This window comes from Polistes fuscatus, unplaced genomic scaffold, assembly GCF_010416935.1.
Source record: "Polistes fuscatus isolate 324 unplaced genomic scaffold, CU_Pfus_HIC Scaffold8, whole genome shotgun sequence".
Taxonomy (NCBI): Eukaryota; Metazoa; Arthropoda; class Insecta; order Hymenoptera; family Vespidae; genus Polistes; species Polistes fuscatus.
Genome location: NW_025113162.1, coordinates 6340054 through 6360543, shown reverse-complemented (window position 1 = coordinate 6360543; position 20490 = coordinate 6340054). Strand labels below are relative to the sequence as shown.

At 28.6% G+C, this 20490-nt stretch overlaps 3 protein-coding genes across 3 annotated transcripts; 1 reads left to right on the top strand and 2 right to left on the bottom strand.

Annotated features, from left to right (window-relative positions):
- Positions 1 to 2424: 2424 nt before the first annotated feature.
- Positions 2425 to 4868, top strand: LOC122524985 (ropporin-1-like protein). Its single transcript, XM_043647515.1, has 5 exons — positions 2425 to 2774; positions 3179 to 3437; positions 3757 to 4028; positions 4081 to 4437; positions 4608 to 4868. Exons 1-5 carry the CDS (start codon positions 2519 to 2521, stop codon positions 4757 to 4759), a joined length of 1296 nt encoding a protein of 431 aa, XP_043503450.1. The 5' UTR covers positions 2425 to 2518; the 3' UTR covers positions 4760 to 4868.
- Positions 4869 to 6423: 1555 nt separating this feature from the next.
- LOC122524776 (N-acetylglucosamine-1-phosphotransferase subunits alpha/beta) lies at positions 6424 to 10961 on the bottom strand. Its single transcript, XM_043647206.1, has 7 exons — positions 9685 to 10961; positions 8899 to 9320; positions 8597 to 8808; positions 7779 to 8526; positions 7517 to 7688; positions 7250 to 7437; positions 6424 to 7178 (listed from the first exon to the last, which is right to left on the bottom strand). The coding sequence occupies exons 1-7, from the start codon at positions 9835 to 9837 to the stop codon at positions 6869 to 6871; spliced, it is 2205 nt and encodes a 734-aa protein (XP_043503141.1). The 5' UTR covers positions 9838 to 10961; the 3' UTR covers positions 6424 to 6868.
- Positions 10962 to 11255: 294 nt separating this feature from the next.
- On the bottom strand, positions 11256 to 19827 carry LOC122524771 (putative fatty acyl-CoA reductase CG5065). The gene is made up of 8 exons (XM_043647202.1): positions 19522 to 19827; positions 13788 to 14061; positions 13075 to 13391; positions 12699 to 12946; positions 12425 to 12611; positions 12149 to 12334; positions 11804 to 12064; positions 11256 to 11725 (listed from the first exon to the last, which is right to left on the bottom strand). The coding sequence occupies exons 2-8, from the start codon at positions 14028 to 14030 to the stop codon at positions 11650 to 11652; spliced, it is 1518 nt and encodes a 505-aa protein (XP_043503137.1). The 5' UTR covers positions 14031 to 14061; positions 19522 to 19827; the 3' UTR covers positions 11256 to 11649.
- Between the last annotated feature and the right edge of the window lie 663 nt (positions 19828 to 20490).

The following is a 20490-nucleotide window of genomic DNA, read 5'->3' as shown; positions in this document are numbered from 1 at the left end:
CTCCTTCTGCATTTGGTCCTGTTTTCCCCTATTCCAAAGCAATGTTCCTGATCTCACCCTGACAAGGGGAGAAATCGACCCTCTAACAGATATCCGTCAGTAGGTTCTATATACCTGTTCCTACGTTTCGTGCCTGTTGCTTGCGTCAAAGTTCGATTTTTCTCTTTTCTCTTCCTTTCCCTTGAACTATGGGAACTTACCCTACAAATTCACCAACTGGACCCCTTAACTTCCAGGTGCTCTCCTTGCTTCAGATAAACTGATTTTATCCGTGCTTATAACCGACGTATGTTTAACTGACGTTTCAATTTATTTACATTCTTAGAAATGTTCTCTCTTATATTCGAAATATTTTTATTTGTAATTTTATTTCAATAATAATTAACGAAATATTATTTTGTCCATTTCGGTATACATAATTTGTTACATTTCAATAATATTGAATTAAAACACGTTACGTTAACTTTAATAGTTTTGTTATCATAAATAAAAATAATTAGAAATAACAAATTATTTACAAAATCTAATTAAAAATATCAAATTCGATATATGTGCATGCATATAAATCAATTCAACGGTCATTTGATTTAGTTAATAATTCAAAAATGTTACACAATGAATGAGAACGTTAGTTGAACTTGTTTTTAAAAATAAACGTGCAGTTAAATTCTAAAGAACTGGAAGTTAAATCGACGCGAAATATGTTTGTTTCTTTTTTTTTTCTTCGTTCACTTACAATAATTTAAATAGCCGTGCGAATTGCCCTTGGGCAAGATTTGATATCCAGTTACACAGGTCTTACTAGACGTTGACCATTTTTATCCACGGACCGTTTCTCTCTCTTTCTCTCTCTCTCTTTCTGCCATAGAAAGAAAATAAGAAACTACGTGATCCTACTGTTAGAAAAGACGTTACCGAAGAGAGGCACGTGCTCCTCGAAATTTACATAATAAGAACACCATAAGGACGAGACACTGTGGGAACGTCTTTTATTCGTTCATCCTTGTTCACTTTGTTTAGATTTTTTGTTAAATTTTTTGTTGGGAAAGATTCAGGACATGATCGTCTTCGTCATCATCATCCCTTTCGTAATATCAAACGAAACGGGTTTTAAATATGGCGGGATTCGATCGGGACCGTGTGAAAATTTAAATAATTCTTCTCGTTTGAATACTTTCGTTGATTTAATACAGATTATACGTATACATACATACATACATGCATACATACATATACGTGTACGTATAATTGATCGAAAAGAAAATAGGGAAAATGTATTTATGTACGTTAAATTCTTTTAATAATACGAAGCTTCTGGGCAAGAAGAAAATGCTCTCCTTTTAAAAGACTTTTTCCCCTCGCGTTTCTCACGAGTTAACCGTTGGAGGTATTGTCGAATTTCGTTGGATTTTCTCAAGCGAAGGGTGTACAAGCTGTAAATAAGTACGCAGATGCGACATAGGATTTCGAGGAAAAATCGTTAGTCGCGTTTCGTCATGGTCGATATTTTTAAATCGTAACTTGACACAATTCCACAAATATAATGTTCTTTTTATAAATGTTATGGTAATATTTAAACATATGCGATGTATTTATATAATATCGTAATTATCATGCACGCATCTAATTTGTTTTTTCTAATAAATATTATCTTCCGATACATAATATAATACAATACACGTATATCAAATTTATACAAAATTATAAGAGTTCTAATAATCCCAATCACACTAACGAGAATTAGATTAACCCTGGAAAATAGGCACGCTTTAATAATTTAATGATATAATTATAGTCGCGTGCTACCCTACAACACGTCATCGATATTAGTTAAAAAAAGTATACGGGTACCCCCTTCTGGATCACAGTACTCCTAAATGCAACACTTAATTCTGCTAAAAGTGATGGCAAGTCGATGACTGTTCGAAAAAGTTCCTCGACGTAGAAAATCGTGGGATTCCATGTTGGAGTGCGGTCAAATTCAAAGCTGGGCACCCGCATGCTGGCCGTAATCACAACCCTAGTTTGATAATATTAACAGGTCTAGATATCCCTTGCGTTGTCAGGGGATGTACTATATTTGTGCGTCACGCATAAAATAATAAAAATAAAAATAAAATTCTAAACAAATTTTCAAACGTTATGAATGATAATCTTTTTCTCTCTCTTTCTATCTTATTTATTATTTTTTATATTATATAAATTTATTAACCTAATTCTGTTTGAATTTTTTGTTTCCAATTTGCATGCAACAAGACTGTCGGTATTCAGGTTAAAAATTAGAACACGTGTTTCTCGCTTAGAATATTGATTTCCTTACAACACCGTTTTACTAAACGTCGTTTCCTTGGTGATCTAGAATAGTAAGAAAGGACAACAAAATGAGCCTAAGCCACAGCTCTCGTTTATTCTTCAACGTTTATCCACGCGATTCCTACTTGAAACTTTGAATTTGATAAGTTAGACATTAATTAATCGTGACTACATGTTGGTTCATTGAATATCTATCAAAGCAACAATGCCATTGATAGAACAAGGGACTTCTGATCAGAGAGTAACAATACCACCGAGATTACCAACGATATTGAAACAATTTTGTAAAGCAGCTATACGAACTCAACCTTATGATCTTTTGAGATGGTCCAGTGCGTATTTTCGTGCGTTGGCTGATGGCGAGGAACCACCGGTTAAATTAAGATTAGAATATCCACCACCAAGCACAGCTTCTGGTCTAACACTCGGATTCCTTAGAGTTCTTCTTCGTCAATTTGGAGGTACGACGATATTTTTCATTTATTTTTGTTTTTTTTATCTTCACATGATTGTTAACAAAATTTATCTTTGTTAATGAGAAAAGAAAGATATTTATTTAATTATATTGAATATAAATAGAAAAATAAGTGGAAGTAGATAAAGTTAAATTGTTGAACACAATCATGCCTTGTTATTTACAATAAAAGATTTTAATTATAGTATATAAAAATAAAATATTTTATGTAGAAATAATTGGAATAATAAGAAGACAATAATAATTATCGAACAATAAAACGTTGTAAGTAATAATGAGAGATGTATAATTATCTTACATAAAGATAAAACAATAAATAAAAATAATTTAAATAAGAAATATATATATAAAAAGTTAATAAAAGAATAAATTTGGTAATTTCTTTTTTAGATTATAACAAGACTTTGCCTATCGATGTTATCTCACGTCGTTGGGAATGCTTGTGTCTAGATCGTAAAGAATTAAATTTAATAATGATGATAGGAAAATTTCGTCGAAAGTGCCAAGTGAAAAAATTTTTGGCAATAGCCGTTGGCCTTTTAGGATCTAGCTTACGTGAGACAATGATTATGATCTGTGAATTATTTACTCATGAACCCGATGGTGGATCGGCTATGGTTCCTGTTACATTATTCATGGAAATTTATGGGTCTGTGCGTTTTTTAAAACACTAAATCTCTTAAATATAATACATTCAAATATGACTCCTATATTTATTGGATGAATATTTATAATTATATAATATCAGTATATATACTGATTTTCTTTTACTACAATTATAAATACTGATTATCTAATTAAAATACTGACAAATTATTAATTATACTGAACAAAATAATTGTATACATTAACAATGTATTTTACAAAATATTATAAAAAAAAAACATTTTTAAAATATTGACCAAATAAATAAAAGTATAATAGATTGCAAATAATACATTTGAATTATTTTGTAATCTTATTTATAGATATTTAGCTGGTCTTAGATGCGATGGTAGCGAAAGAAGTTCATCGGATGAAGATCCAACAGAATTTCTTGTATTCGACGAATCTAACAGTAGTTCATCTTCGAAAGGACATGAATCTATTGATAATATTTCTATTGATCGAGTATATTCGATTACTAGTCAAGATACCGAAGCTGATGTAAATTTAGATTTGAATTTAATCTCTAAGGAAGCTGCTGATTCATCGAACAGTAAATATCTTTCGAATTGTCACTTTAGTGCAAACAAGATGAATTAAAAAGTAATAAATTAAATATTTAATTAATGATTTTGGACTCCCTTTAGTGATCTTATCTCCAGAAATTAGTAGAAGTTGTTCGACTCGAGAAGAGGATTCGAATAATGACGAAGATAAAATTTCGTGCAGTAATAATAACACAGAAGAATCTTCATCGGATAGAACATTGAAACGCGAAGAGGATAGCAATGCTTCTGATTTTACAATAGAAGCAAGTAAATCTTTTAATTTAGAAGATGCTCAAACGAAATCATCTAAGAGCGAAGATAAACTGAAGAACGTAACAAACGATGACGAAAATGGAAGAAATTCGTCCAATAAAAGTGACGTGTCGATAGCTAAAGAAAGAAAAAAATTCAGAATCGCTAATACTCAGTTACTTTCGTATTATCCAAATATTCCAGGTATATCTTTTTTTTTATTAACAATTTAAATTTAAATTTTTATTTTATTTTTTTTATTTTATTTTTTAAGTCCATGTTTTTCCCGCAAATGTTACTTAGACCATTTTCGAAATAAACGGCTCATATGGGGTTGTAATATATTACGTAAATTTTCTATATTACGTGTACAGGTATAGGTCCTCGTTTATCTGCAGAAGACGTAGCAAGTGTTGCTATATGGATGAGCGAATGTGCTAGATTACAAGAAGGAATGATAGGTCCACGCAATCTTCGACATCCTCAATGTCCTCCTCTATGTAAGCAAAAACAATCTAAATCATGATAGTAATGTATACAGTGTATTTAAAATTTCTAAAATTAGTCAATTTGAATCTCCTTTATTGATAGCTGAGAATAAATTACTTGTTCTACAATAAAATTATTAAAACGTTTCAAAACGTAGATTAATTTTTTTCTGAAAAAATTTGCCACAGTTTTTAATTTATTTTTTATTTGTTTTTTAATATTTTAATTTTTTTTTTATCAGCATAAAACCAAATCGAGTTTATTTCAAAGTTGTTTTAATACATGTGTATAAAGAGTGACATATAGTTTATTTGGCATATATATGTTGGTGCAGCCGTCATATAACAAGTATTATACTTATATATATGTATACATATATATATCTATATGATTTCTTTATAATTGCACAAAAAATGGTGTCGAGATTATTTCTTGTTGATATCACCAGTATTGTCTTCGTTAGAATATTATGGTTTTTTTCTTCTTTTTTGTTGTATTTTTTTTTAATTACAGAAAATTTGTTATTGACATACGTTTGTACATATACACTTCTATATAAATAATATTATCTGTTCTAAACGTAGTTAATATATAATATAATTAAATATTAATAAAAATTATATGACACATATTATATTATATATCAACTCTATGAATATATACAGGATGTCCTGTAACTGATGGTACAAGCGAGCAGAAGGTGATTTTGTATGAAAAACTAAATCAAAAATGTATAATAAAATTTGTTCATACAAGGCTTTGTTTTAAAAAAAAATAAATATGAAAATTTGTCACTCTCTTCTTACTTGTATCATCAGTTACAGGACATCCCGTATATATTCACTTATTATTAATAAATATATTTTATTTACTATCTTTCTTCTTTCTTATTTCTCTCTTTCTTTCTCTTGTGTACAATGTATCATCGATTAAGCTTAGAAAAAAAATCTGTTCAACATCATGTACCTGAATACACATTTATCTTATCATTTTTATCCAGATGTAAATGACTAGTTTTGTTTCTTCTTCAATTTTATTTGGAACATTTATATATAGATATAGATATGCAAATTTTATTTATTCTTAATATATACACTTTATATGTTAAGTAATGAAGCCATTTACTTTGACTATATTAAACATCAATCAATTAAACAAAATATACCACTCACAATCAGTTATATCTAACTAGAATATAAAAAATTAAACAATTGATTTGTACAAATAAAAATTTGGCTTGTACTCAAGTCTTTAGTTACTGTTTCTTTAAATAATAATAATATCATAGTACTTAATAAAAATATAACAAATTGAAAAGGTAATATCCTTTGCACGCGTTACATAAAAACTAAGCTATTATATAGTTTACTCATTTTGCATCATTCATGATTAGCAAATATTTCAGTTGCACTTAAAATTAGAACTTTTACGTTTTTAATATTTAGATATTAAAATACACAGAAAAAAAGCTATGAAAATTGTTATTTAACTTTTTTTTCTTTCCTTTTCTTCTTTACCTATGAAAATTTGTTATTTATATAAGATCAACAATATTATATACATATATATTTCTATTTCATAGAAAGATAATTATTAATATCTATCACATATCACAGTTAAGACGCTGTTACTTATTTTTTAGAAAAGAATCTCTCAAAGTCATGCAAAGTATCACATACTTTCAACAATATATCATAGTAATTTTTATCTAATAACAATGTGTTGCTCTTTTTTCACTTTTTTTAAAATTCGTTGTAAATATGTGCATACAACCCTAACTATTAATTGTTTTTATTTAATAATGAAAAATGTCCGTATAAGAATGGTTTTATGATTGAATGATAAATTTGTTTACTGAAATAACTTTCTTTTTCTCCCTCTCTCTCTCTCTCTCTCGCTCTTTCTTTCTTTTATTAATACGTAAATCTCTTAAAAATAAAAAAATTGCATGAGTATATGTATAATTAATGTTTTTCCTGAGATCAAATCTGATTAATTCTTCTGACTGAAAGTAAATGTTTCTATAAATAAATCGGATTATACCGATTTGACCGACTATTCTCTTTTTCTCTTCTCACTTTACTATTAAAACTTATGTGTATACGAATGATTCAATATTGAAAAAATATCTGTTCGTTAGATATAATTATATAAGGAGAGTAGGTAATGTGCGAATTCGAAATATTCTTCGTATATGATAATAAGATAAATGATAAACCGTAATAATAAATAATGAAACTATGAGCAATAATAATAAGTTTCGTGTTTTTGCACGATTTGATCTCCATTCGATAAGTTCTTCGCGATAAGAAAATCTATTACGAAATTGTGGAGGTAGTTCAAATGTACTTTTTAAAGGATACAACGAACGATAAAAATCATTCAATAATGCTCGTACTACTTCATTTTCTGAATTACGTGACGGATCCATATCGTCATTTAAACATATAAATTTTCTGTAATATATACAAAATTATATATAATTAATATGTCATTTTTTTATTTAATATATCAAAGTAAAACTTACTTTGGATCACGCCTAATCTCATCTAAGAGTTGCACAGTTAGAGACACGTTACTGGTTAACATTTCAAATATCTCATTTTTTCCTGCTTTTATAACTTCGTGTTTGTAACGTTTACATTCACCAAATTTTGCCTTAATTTTTGATGCAACCCAATCACAATTTGATATTAATTCTTTAGATACTACAGGCTGTACATTTAATACAAAATATCATTATTTTCGTTTAATAATATTAGTCAACAAATTTTACATCTTATAGTTTACTAACCAAAGTAGAATCTAAATATCTTTCACCAGGTGGTGTTTTTATATCTTCTTTAAGTCTCAAATGTTTCGAACAATTAATAATTGAATCTTCAAACTCTACAACCAAATTATAATCTAATGGTAAAGGATATAATCTAGATAAAAGTGTTCGTATTTCTCTATCCGACCAAGTTCTAAAAATATATATATATATATATCAATATTATTTTATTATATTTATTATAAGTTAATTATATTAAATGAAATGATGTAATATTTCTTACCCTGATTTATCAGTATCGAATTTATCAAATATATCTCCAACCGGTATATACAGGTTCTCACTCATTAAAAAGTAGAAATATGAGAATGCAAATTGCATGTCTTCCGGATTTCTCACTTTATGACTAGAAGTTTTAATAAAATCAGACTCAAATTTTCTTTGCATACTATTAACAATCCATTTGTCTATCAAGTGTGGCATATGAGCTGGAACTTTTCTTCTGTCAAAGCCATAAATTATATTATATATTTTATTAACATGCAGCAAGGATTCCGCATAAGTATCAAGCTGTCTCTTTTTATGTTTCCATTGATCGCTATACTTGAATTTATTTGACTTAATAGTGTTATTTCCTTGTACTAGATTAATGATATCATCATTGAGGTAGCGTTTGAATTGTATATGTAATTTAGTATGATTAAAATTTCCAAGTATATTATCGGGTAAGTCATTGCTGTCGCTGAGTTTTATTGTTTTATCATTATCATAATATTCTTTGATATTGGAAAGGTTTTTAATATCACTTGTAGAAGAACTATGATTTTTTGAATTTAATGTTCTATGAGTAATTGTTGCAGTATGCACCGATGCAGCTACAGCGCTATTATTTATTACTTCTGAGTTACCATATAGCATAGTAGTAGATTTATTTTTATCTTCTATTAATTGTAAGTATTTATACGGATAATCATTTTCTTCCTCGAATGGCTCACTATCAGTAGATAATAAAGTAGAATTACAATCTCCGCCTAAATAGGAAAGATATTATAATAATGCAAATAAATCATACCGTCAAAAAAAATTATAAAAGCCAATTACCATCAAATTCGCATAGAGTTGTATTGCACGCAGGATCACATGACCCATCACCTACCCAAGCCCATGGACAAATATCAGAACAGTCAGGAACCCACCATGCTAGATACACTTTTTGACCACCCGCTTGAGTTATAAAATCTTCTGGCCATACTTCAGCGCCAAGCATTACATCATCATTAAAATATAGAAACTTATCAGAAATACCAGGAATTCTAGAAATACAAAATCATTTACATGACCAATGTACAATTTATCTATCGTGTATTGACAAATAGAAAAAAATTAAAATTTAAGCAATATACCTATGAATATGACTTTCGATAGCTGGACTAGAAAAAGTTGGCAAATGACTTTTATCAAGAAAAATATCATCATGAGTAACAAGAGTCATCCTAGGATTATCCATATCCAACCAACTTGGAATCTGCCCATTGGTAACGATATAAACATGTCTCACCCAAGGTGCATACATTTCTAACGATCTCAAAGAATATCTTAACTCATCTTTATCGCTGAACCTCGAAGAAACTGTATTACTATCGGTAATAGGAATATGTTTTTGAAGACTTTTTAAAAAATGAGGATCAGATCCGTTAACCCATGTATAGACTACATCAATAGGTACGTGCTGGCACAATTTCTTTTGAAAAGATTTCCCTAATATATTGTCATTGAAGGAATGAAAAACAGCTTCGTATTTTTCTTTACTCCATGCCAACCAAACCTATAATAAATCAACACAAATTATTTTGAATTTTGACAGAAATACATTAGAAATATAAATATTTTTAAATGGAAACAAATACAATTATTTTTTAATAGAAAAATAAGAAAAGATATTTCTAATACTAGGAAGAATCCAAAATGCCGACAATAAATAATTTTATGAATTTCCCTCCAAAATATAAATAAGTTTATCTACGAGATAATGCAATGACGTAATTATAGTCATTTAAAATTAAATATATCATAAAACTAAATCATAATTTTAATCAATAAAATTCGAAAGAAGATAAAAATAGAATATAATAAATGAAAAAGAAATAAATTAACAAATAAATATTAGTTATTCGTATGTGAATCCTAACCTCTCCGAAGTGTATGATACCGATGAATATGCAGGTAAATGCAACTAGTATCACCAGGAGCGAATATTTGTACGAAAGAATATCGTAACATCGTCGTTGCAACAATTTCCATGCGCTCATTATATTAAGAAATATTTTACACGTAATTGACATAGCCGGTAAACACGTTGAAGTCCATTCAACAGCAGCAATTCACAGCTCTTTGGCCGTGATCATGCAAATTCGATTGATTTAATGATTAACTTTGTGTTGGTGTCCTTTGCACTGATGGGTTGCACGTATATACATCAATATTTATTCTTCATAAAAGGTTAATTTATTACTAATACACCATCGACATACTAATAGAGAACTTGAACACATATCACACGCACGCACACACATACACGTTTAATAAGCTGCTGTCACCACCACCCATGGTGGTCTCTCCCAACAATAAAATGCAGTTAGTTCTCAATTGTAATAAAGTTTGCCGCATGCAAGGCTATGATACTTTTGCGCATGTTTCGATTATCGTTAAATTATACTTTTAGGATTATCGTTCTCTAAATTTTTCGATTTTTGAAATGAAAGTTCTTAGGCAACGATAATAACAAAATTTTGTTGAAATGGCACTAAAAAGAGAGAGAGTGAAAAAAAATATATGTCCTGGGAAATGCGTTGCGGATTAAGGGTATGGGGTATGGGATAATAATAGCTAGCTCTGACACTCGCGCTTGCTATTTTAAACATATTTATTTACAGCTTTAATAAATTAATGCTTTTAGCGGAGTTGTTAAATTATTACGCTGGAAGAGAGACAACAAATATTGGAAGACACTGCCCAATTTGATTTACACTGGTATAGAATCGGAAAGATAAATATATTATTAAGAAATTTGAAGGAATAGTATGATATCCATGTAAGTTAAGAAAAATTTGTTGAGAAATAAATTAATTACAATTGTTAATTAATAATCTAATAATTAAATAAAGTTACCAAAGTAAAAAGCTTAAGAAGTTTCACTTCAATCGCGTGTTTTTATTGGTGCCCCTGATGATAGGCAACGCTTTATATTTCTTATTGATAATTCTACTCACGTACACCGTCAATAAATTTTTTTTAATACCCCTTATGACAGGCAATACCGCGTTACGCATATGAACGACGGGGTTGCTATATATGAGGTGTTATCGACTTAGTCTAGAGTGTTGCCTGTTTCAGGCGCAATATCTAATAATAATTATAGATCAAATTTTTCTTAATCTTTTTTCTTTTTTTTGTTTCGTTCAACATAAGCAATCTATTAATATCTTTAATAAACATTTACAAATATAAAATAGAATTTAATTCTCAACGTGTTTAAAAGTATTTCAAATGTATTTATTTATCATCGTATATAATACAATTAATGTTTAAATAATAACTAAGAATAACGGTGAAATTACAATAAATATGCGAAATTTCTGATCGGTTCATTCAATTAATTTACAATAAATGCGATATGCGTGAAAAGTATTACAATCGAAACGTTTAAAAATCGGTGGTCCGTCTTGTTTTTCTCCTCTCGTTATTTTATCTTCTTATTTTCTTTTCTTTTATAGAACTCTACCTAACGTCAAATTTGTACATTTTTTTTCAAGTGTTTAAGCGTAATTGTTGCTCTTATATAAAGAAGTATGTACATTTAAATAATTTGTGGACGTTGCGTTAAAGATCAAGTAGAGAAAAGAAAAACCTTATTTATTATAGTCTCGACAGTTTTTCTATTCATATTACTTTCTTGTCTGTAATGTAGCGTAAAAATCGTTAAATCGTAATTGGTCATCAATAAATAATTTATGTTAGAATAAATCGCTGATTTTACTATCTATAGGAAACAAATTATAAAATAATAAATAATTTCATTGGCCACAATAATTCTTCCTAATGACGTTTAATCAATCTTTCGTTTGTTTTTTGAGCAAAACATAAAATAATATTCCCTAACCAACGTATTTTAACAATTTGTACAAAAATAAAATGCTCATGGCTTGTATTAATTTACGTAGCCAATACAACCTGTAACATAGAAAAAGACACAAATGCAATTTTTTAAATGTAGAAATATAACAAATGAATAATATAGTTGAGACTCACCTGGAAAGTCGACTTCGTGCTTTGTTCAAAGAATCAGGATGATCTTTTAAAATAAATCTTCTAATGCCCAAAGTATATTGACGCGTATACGCATCCCAATCGATGTCCTTGAAGTCAACACGAAAATGATTACAATCGTTCATAGTTTTAACATGTTTAATCAAATCCATCATATTGTCTAATGCAAAATCCCATTCGTGTAAGGCGAAAAATGATCCAATTTTGGCTGCTCGATCGATACGTTTCGACATGTTCAACATACTGTATAATAAAAGATAAACAAATCTATATAGATATCTTCATATTTATCTATTTAAGAGTTACCTTTTCTTTGATAATATTTACATCGGTTTACTACCCTGACATATTAACAATACATCCAATAAGAATGCAGGTACAAAGTGTAATATAACGACTATTATTTTATGTATTAATTTGTTGGTTCTAATCGCAACGTTAGGATACCACATAACGTATTTCGATGGAGATTCTATAACGTGTTTTCTTATGTGTTTAGCAAAATCTCCCCAACTGTAAAATACAAGACACAACAAATATAAAATTAACGTTGTCATGGTTGAACATTTTGTAAATAATTTTGTTTTTTCATTAATAAATTACCTAATAGGATTGATAGTGCTACTCGTACAATTGTAAACTTGAATGGAACCATTACGATGCACCGTACCATGCCAAGCTGCACATATCAACGTATTAACAACATAATCAACAGGTACAACATCAATTTTCAAGTTTTTATCCCCGTATATACTCCTAATGGTACCTCTACCGATTTCAGTTATAATACCTACAAAATACAAAGTATAATAATATAAATAATATTTAATATTTAGGCAAATAAATATAAGTAATTTATATAATCCGGTCTCCATACCTGTGATACCATATAAATTATCTACCCATCCTGGAAGTGGTTCTTCATAAGCAGCACAAATTATACTAGGTCTAACTATGATAGTTGGTAAACCAATTCCTTTTTTCGATACGAGCTCTTCCGCTATACCTTTTGTTAGTGTATAAGTATTCGGATGTTTCTCGAGTAATTTTGTTTCTAATACCGTTAATGTATCATCATCGAGATTTTCACACATATCCATGATAACTTGCGGCGTTATTTTAGTTCTGTAAAATTGTTTAATTTGCCATTATTAAATATTTTCATTCACGTTATTCCGTTCAAACAACGATTGAATCAATTGTTTCTTTTTTTTTTCTTTTTTTAATCTATTATAATAAAAATATTAACTCACTTATAAACGTGTTCTTTTACTTCTTGTTTATCAGCGTTACTGTAAGCTGTACTAACATGAACAAAGCTTTTAAGACGGGTTATGGATTTACATAAATCTAAAATCCTATCAGTAGCCCTAATATTCAACTTTACGGCTAATTTGAGTGGTTCGGTAAAACGCACGGTAGCTGCACAGTGAAAAACTATATTTACGGTTTGAGTTAATTTCATTTTGTCTTCGTGACTCAAACCCAAGTCTTTTTCGCTCACATCTCCTTTTATCGGATAAACTTTGTTTATTAAATCGGGATGTTCACAACGAATTTTATCGAAAATCTGTAAATAAAAATCCCATTAGCGTATCGTATATTTATCCTTAATCGTAAAATAATGAATTAGATAACCATATGGGTAAAGTTAAGCAGAAAGTTATACAATCGTTAATGATCTAAAAAATTGACTGTAATTTGATTAGAAGATTTTCATTATAAACAATTCAATTGACATTATTTCTATTCGACGTTTTATTTATAATATTTAAACATCGAGCTATAAAGGTTTATATAATTATTTGACAATTTTGAGAATTGATTAAATAACTTGACCTATTTTTCTATCCTTTTATATTTTACGGTATTGAATAAAACATTGATCTCTCTTACCAAACGTGTATATTATTAATTTAAAATAAAATATTTAAAACGCACATAAACGCGCGCAATTAAAACTCACCGAATTATTTATGAGCATCTTAAATCTTTCTTTAACTATTTGATCCTTTTTTGGACGAATCAGTAAATAGATTTTGCTTAATCTTGAACACGATCGTAAAAGCTTTTCTATGAGAGCTTTTCCGACAAAACCAGTTGCTCCGGTTACAAATATTACTGAATCTGCAAAGAATGCCTCGATCGAAGTATCTTTGGTCTCATCTCTGATACATTCCGAATCAGTGTACGTACTTGTTGTACCCATTTTGATGATAACTCAACTTCCTTCCTTAACTCTTAACAACAACAACAAAAAGAAAGAAATAAGAGATAACGATAAGAAATATAATAATTATCGTGGAAAATTAATAATTATTTCATTTTGTCATCCTAATCAATTTATATCGGATTGGTCAATAAGTATTGTAGGAATTTTTAATTTAAAAAAAAAAAAAGAAAAATAGAGTATTTTTTATTTAGATACAAAATATTATATCATTTATTTAATGAAAAGTTTGTTCATTTAAATATGAATTAGTAAACATCTCGAAATTACTTATTAACAAATCCAAATATATAAAAAAATTAGGTTATTTAATAATTATTTAATTATTAATTACTTCTTCATTATTTTCTTCACAAATTATTTATCAGATTATTATTATTATTATTATTATTATTATTATTACTATTATTATTATTATTATTTTATACGAAAAATCGATTGGTGTTCCAGAACAACATACTTCTACTTTACCATAGACTTTGATTGATTTCTTCCTAGAAAATAAACCTAGTATACTATCTTATGATTTATGTGTCAAAGAACGATGCTAATGTTTGCTCAAATATTCTAAGATATTGATCGATCTATTCGTATAAATATATATTTTTTTCTATGTTCTTTATTTGTTATTACGATTTTGTATTTGTATTGTTTGTCTAAAATAATTAGATGGAAATATCGCGAGGACAATTCACGTGAATAAGATCGATCGGCATGGGATATTTTTTCTTGAATAAATTCACCTATCCCCCCCCACCCCGCCTTGGTAGTTTAACTATTCCTACACTTATGCGTGTTCTAGAAAACTTAAACTAACACACCAAGAATATAAAGAATTATTTGCGAACTTTTCTTGGCACTATTATATGCATCACTTATAATAATACACATGCATTATGCATTATTGCATTTATAATTAACAAAAAAAAAAAAGAAAAAAAAAAAAGAAAAATATAATCATAATAAATAAAATACTACGAATCATTTATCATTTTCCTATAACGTTTGCTTTTATCTTTAACTACAAGAAACAAAATACGACTAATTATCAGTCTCATAAATTTGTTTTAAAAAACATTTACTTTGTACTCCAATATCATTCTATTCATAATAAAACGTGAAGTTAATTTATGGTAAAAAAAGTCCATAAATTTCCATTTCAAAGAAGAAGAAGAAAAAAAAAAAAAAAAAAGAAAGAAAGAAAGGGAAACCGATAAACTTAAAAAATGATCTTGAGAAAAGGTTCTTTTCCAGCATGGAACACGAGGATTCCATTATTAAAATAGTATAAGTTGATCCTTGACAAGATTTTTCCATAAGAGTAAAAATAAATAAGATATTTCTGTTTGGTATATTGGATCTCACTCTGTATTTATATAATACACGCACGTAGTATAATATATATATATATATATATATTATATAAATAAATAAATATAATTTATACACGATTTCCAATAGAGTGGTTTTGTAAAAAGACTATAAATACGTCGTAGGATATTACGGTAAGAGATGACAAGAGTTTACATACGATACATTAATGGCCAGTCTTGATACTATAAATATAGTTACGTTCATGTAAATGCAAAATGTGGTTACAAATGTACAATATTGCGAATAGAGAATGAAACACAGGTACGAGTTTGCTATACTTCTTTCAACGATGTGAACGTGCGCATGGAAAGCATGCCACAAAATAATCGATGTCTCCATACCTATGCATGATAAATATCGAAATGTCACCCCTTCCATAACCCATATTTCACGCTTATCTATGCTTCTATGTAGATGTGTGTATATTTCCCTGAGAGAGAACTCACATTATGCTAACCAATATCAAAAACAACATTTTCTTTGTTTATTTGGAAATTGGCTTTTACAAAATTATAACGTGACAAAGTTAACGGTAATTAACTACTTTGCTTTATCATTTTATTTGCGAAAAAACGTGTCTTAATTTATGGATTTATTTTTTAAATATAACGTTAAAAAAAAAAGGTAATTCGTGTTGCTTTTTACGAATCTACTCGTGTATATATGTATTTTGTATTTACTTTAAAATAAAATACACATCGAATATAATATGTGTGTGAAAATAAATATTATTCTATATATTTTTATTATATTACGTATAAATATCACATTTGAAAATTGTTTAATGGAAGATTGTAAATCGAGTCCTATTCGTGGCTATAGAAATTATTTAAACTTTCGTCAAGACCAATTTGTTCATAAATCGAAAATAACGTTAATATTTTATGTAATAAAGTTTGATGGTTTACACGGTCTATAGAATAGGGAATGGATAATTTGCGAGAAACAGAAGCGTATGTGATTTTAATTTTTTTTTGTCTATTCTGATAAAATAAAAAATGATCCTTCCTATTTAACATCGTCTTTGATGTTATAAAATTAAAATGTAGTTACTAGTGAACTTAAGTAACAACAGGCTGACTAATTGATTGATTGATTAGAACCGTAAGAACCGTGCAACCTGGTGCAATGAAAAAGTTATTCACTTCTGACTCTTCACTTGAACATTTAAATAAACGAAAATTCTTATTCTATCATTATTCACCGACGTTATCACCATTATAAAATAATAAAATAAATGCGTATCTGAATACATATACATATAAATTCTTGAATTAATTATTGCATTCGAATACGAACATTTGCATTGCGTCGTCTTGGTTACACTCGAACTCGTCGCGTTCATAACAAACCTTAAGGTATTCTGAAGAAGAAATGTGATGAGGAAAGATGATTTAAAAAAAAAAAAGGATTAAATTATCAAAATTTAAAATGAATGAATAAACAAATAGAAATACTTTAATGAAAAACTTAATCGATATTTTTGAACAGTGTTTTTGAAAAATAAATATTTAAATATTTCGAATATTTTGTTCGATATAAATAATAATTGGCCGATATTTAAAATGAGAGTAGAATTGTTTTAGAAGTTATAATACAGGGTATATATATATATATGTATATTATAGGCTCTGACCATTTAATTAATAAACTCATAAATATTGGCCGTTTGTTTAAAATATTGATCGATATAAAATTTGTAAATGGTGATCTCATAAATAACACCTACAAATAAATAAATAAATAAAATTAAAAAAAAAAAAATAGCGTTGATATTTTTGTAAATTAATGATAAATAAATTAAAAAAAACTAAATACTTTCTCGATGTCACTTAATATCATACGTTTTTTCGTTATTGTAATAAATAGGTACAGAGTGAACGATGAAACGATGAAAACCGAATCGATTTCCCTTTATCGACGTTGTACCGAAGCGCAGACATTCGGCGCAAGAGAAGAGAGATTCGGGGAATACGATGAAATCAAATGAAAAAGGGAGTATATAGGGCCACTTTCAAAGGGACCGCCCAACCAATCGTATAATTCGCAAAAATGACTGACAATATATTCGAAAATTGAAAAAAATTGAAAAAAAAAAAAAAAAAAAAAGAAAAAACTATTGTGAATTGTCGTTAACGGAAACACGACTTTGTTGTTTGGAAATCGTCACGCGATCGAACGAATGTGAAAATAAAAAAAAACAATGCAACAATAAAAAAATTTATACTTTTCAAAAAAAAAAAAAGAAAAAAAAAAGAAAAATTATTTCCACGAATGCAACAAGTATTTTCGTTGAGTATCCAAGAACAATAATAAATATCGTTAGCTGTAGAATACATTGCGGTTTACTTAGAAATTTTTATCGCGTTAGATATACCAAAAACGTGTGCCGTGTAATCACGTTATAATATATATTTTAACGATCTTTTACGCACGTTTTTTTTTTATGCGTATCTTACGTAAGTTTTTTAATCTTAAAGTTGTGCAAGGAAAAAAAAAGAGAAGGAAAGAGAGAGAGAGAGAGAGAGAGATTAATAAAATAGTTGATACAATATTATCACCTCCCTCGTCACGATTTGTTGTTTATCCTATTGACGCAAAATAACATTGAAATTTGATTGGAATGTAATAGTACAAAGAAACTCAAGTAGGATGATCTTGTTTTTTTTTTTTTTTCTTTTATTACGTCGATCCAAATTCAAAATAATTTCTTCATTCGATGTGGCGTTATCTTCATTGTTGATCCAACTGGAGCGCACAATTTTTCTTCAAAGCAGTAATATCAATTCTATACATTGAAATAAAAAAACGTGTAATATAAAATAAAATAAACAAAACACATGTAAAAAGTTAATCTGATCGGATGATTATTCGCTTATTTTCTTTTTCTTTTTGAAGAGTGTCCCACAAGTAATAAGTCATTATTTTTCAATTGTTTCTTCAAGAAAAGTGTTATAATATCCAAGGGTAAAACTGCATAACGATTTTTTTTCATTCTTATCTTATCTCCTATGTATAACGTATTCGCGCAACCTACTTTGTCATGTTTAAAATTGACGGTATTTTTACAATGAAAAAAAGCAACTATACTGTATGTATATATGTATGTATATGTGTGTACGTATATGTATATTTATATATACGTACGAATATATAGAACCTATCATAAGTTTAACAGGTTGCACTTCGTCGTAACGTATTGAAGCGTGCGCCATAAAATATACACACACGCACACATAAGCAGCAGATATTAACAATGAGTCTATAATCCTTTTGAACTTTCTATCAGATTTTATCTTTTATTCGACTTTCCTTATGCATGTCTCTGATAGTGAGCCAAACGTTGTTGAGAACCGAACGATTAAAATTCAAATATCGAAAAACGTAAGGAATTACGCGCATATTATACGGTATTACATTTATAAAATAAAAATAAAATATATTTCATCTCGCAAATAATTTCTACGCATGTAAAAGAAAATATAGGAGAATGGTGCACAAGGAAAAGATAAAAGATCCACGCAAATAATAATAATAATAATCGTAATAATATATTTTGTTCAATCTTATTATATTCTCTTTTTTACTGGGAAATTTGTACTCCGGTAGATTTTTATAGAAAAATTTTATCCTCATCGATAGTGAGCATCGAAGAAAGGGCACCAGCTAGTAGCGACACGTGCAACCTTGTACTTCATGTCATTATCACACATACGTATATATTGTTATACTTCTACTCTGTGCTCGCGCGTCCTTCGAGACGTGCGCAATTGCATCTGCGTGTTAAAAGTATGGTTGCAAGAAATAACTCAATATGGTGTAAAAATGAATTAATAATCGAATATAGAATAAAATCACACACACACACATACACACACACAAAATGACGGGAATAGGAAAGAAGAGGAGGAGGAAGAAGAAGAAGAAGAAGAAGAGAGAAAAGAAATAAATATTAAACGAAAATAATAAATTTCAATAGCTCTGTATTTTTAGAGAGAAAAGAAAAAATAAGGAAGAAAAATAAAAGGACGAAAAAAAAGAAAATTATAATATCTAGATACGTATAATGAAATAATAAGAAAGGATTGAAACATACCCTGTTTGTCTTCACTTCAAATATACATATATCCCTATGGTTTTTCCCTATGGTTTTCCCTATGGTTCCTCCCTCCTTGTTCTATCTTTTTCTATGGCCACCCCCCACCCCTAAAAATGGATCACACCCTTCTTTTTGACTATCTACTACTACTACCAGTTAAACTAGTTCATCCTTTCGACGTAACACAAATTATGTGCAAATTTCAGCCGGTAGGAACACAAACTATTTGACTACACTCTTTTTCTCCCCCTTTCGACCTGCCTTACGGACAGAAGGGGCAAAACTGACTCTGTCCACGCCTGCGAATCGCTCCATGCTTTGATAGTACACTGATGTACCGCCAGATGGAACATCTCTAAGGGTTAATTTTGCAAGGGTTGCGCTTTCGTTTTCCTCGTCAGTAATTATTCCTTTGTTTGCCGATTATCTCCCTTTTCTTTTCTTTTACATCTTTTTTAAAACGTTCTTTTCAGGAAAAATAAGCGCGCCTTTGAATTATTATTCGATAATATATAGAATGTTTTTCATTTAAAAAGAAAAAAAAAGAAAGAAAGAAAAAAAAAGAAAAATTAGTTTTATATCATATAGGTATACATCGTTTGACTATTTTCAAACCAATCTAAATATCGTTGTCTGTCTAATAAAATAATTTTTCATTTGTGCTCATATTTATGGAAGTGGTCTAAGTCATATATCTCATGTTTCGAGATATTTAAAGGATTACATTTGAACACACTAAATTAATTCTATATAATTAAAATAGGTGTCGTAGGAAGTTTCGACGGGTTAAAAAATCTTATTGAACATTATTTAGATCTTGTTGAACGTTTCATCCCTTTCATTGGGATTTCATCAGCAACTAAAAATTTTTGTTTATATTAACTCGATCTTTTGTTCATGAGTCTTTATAAACTTTTTTGAAGACATCTATTCTTATAAATAAACTAAAACTTAACATTTATCTTT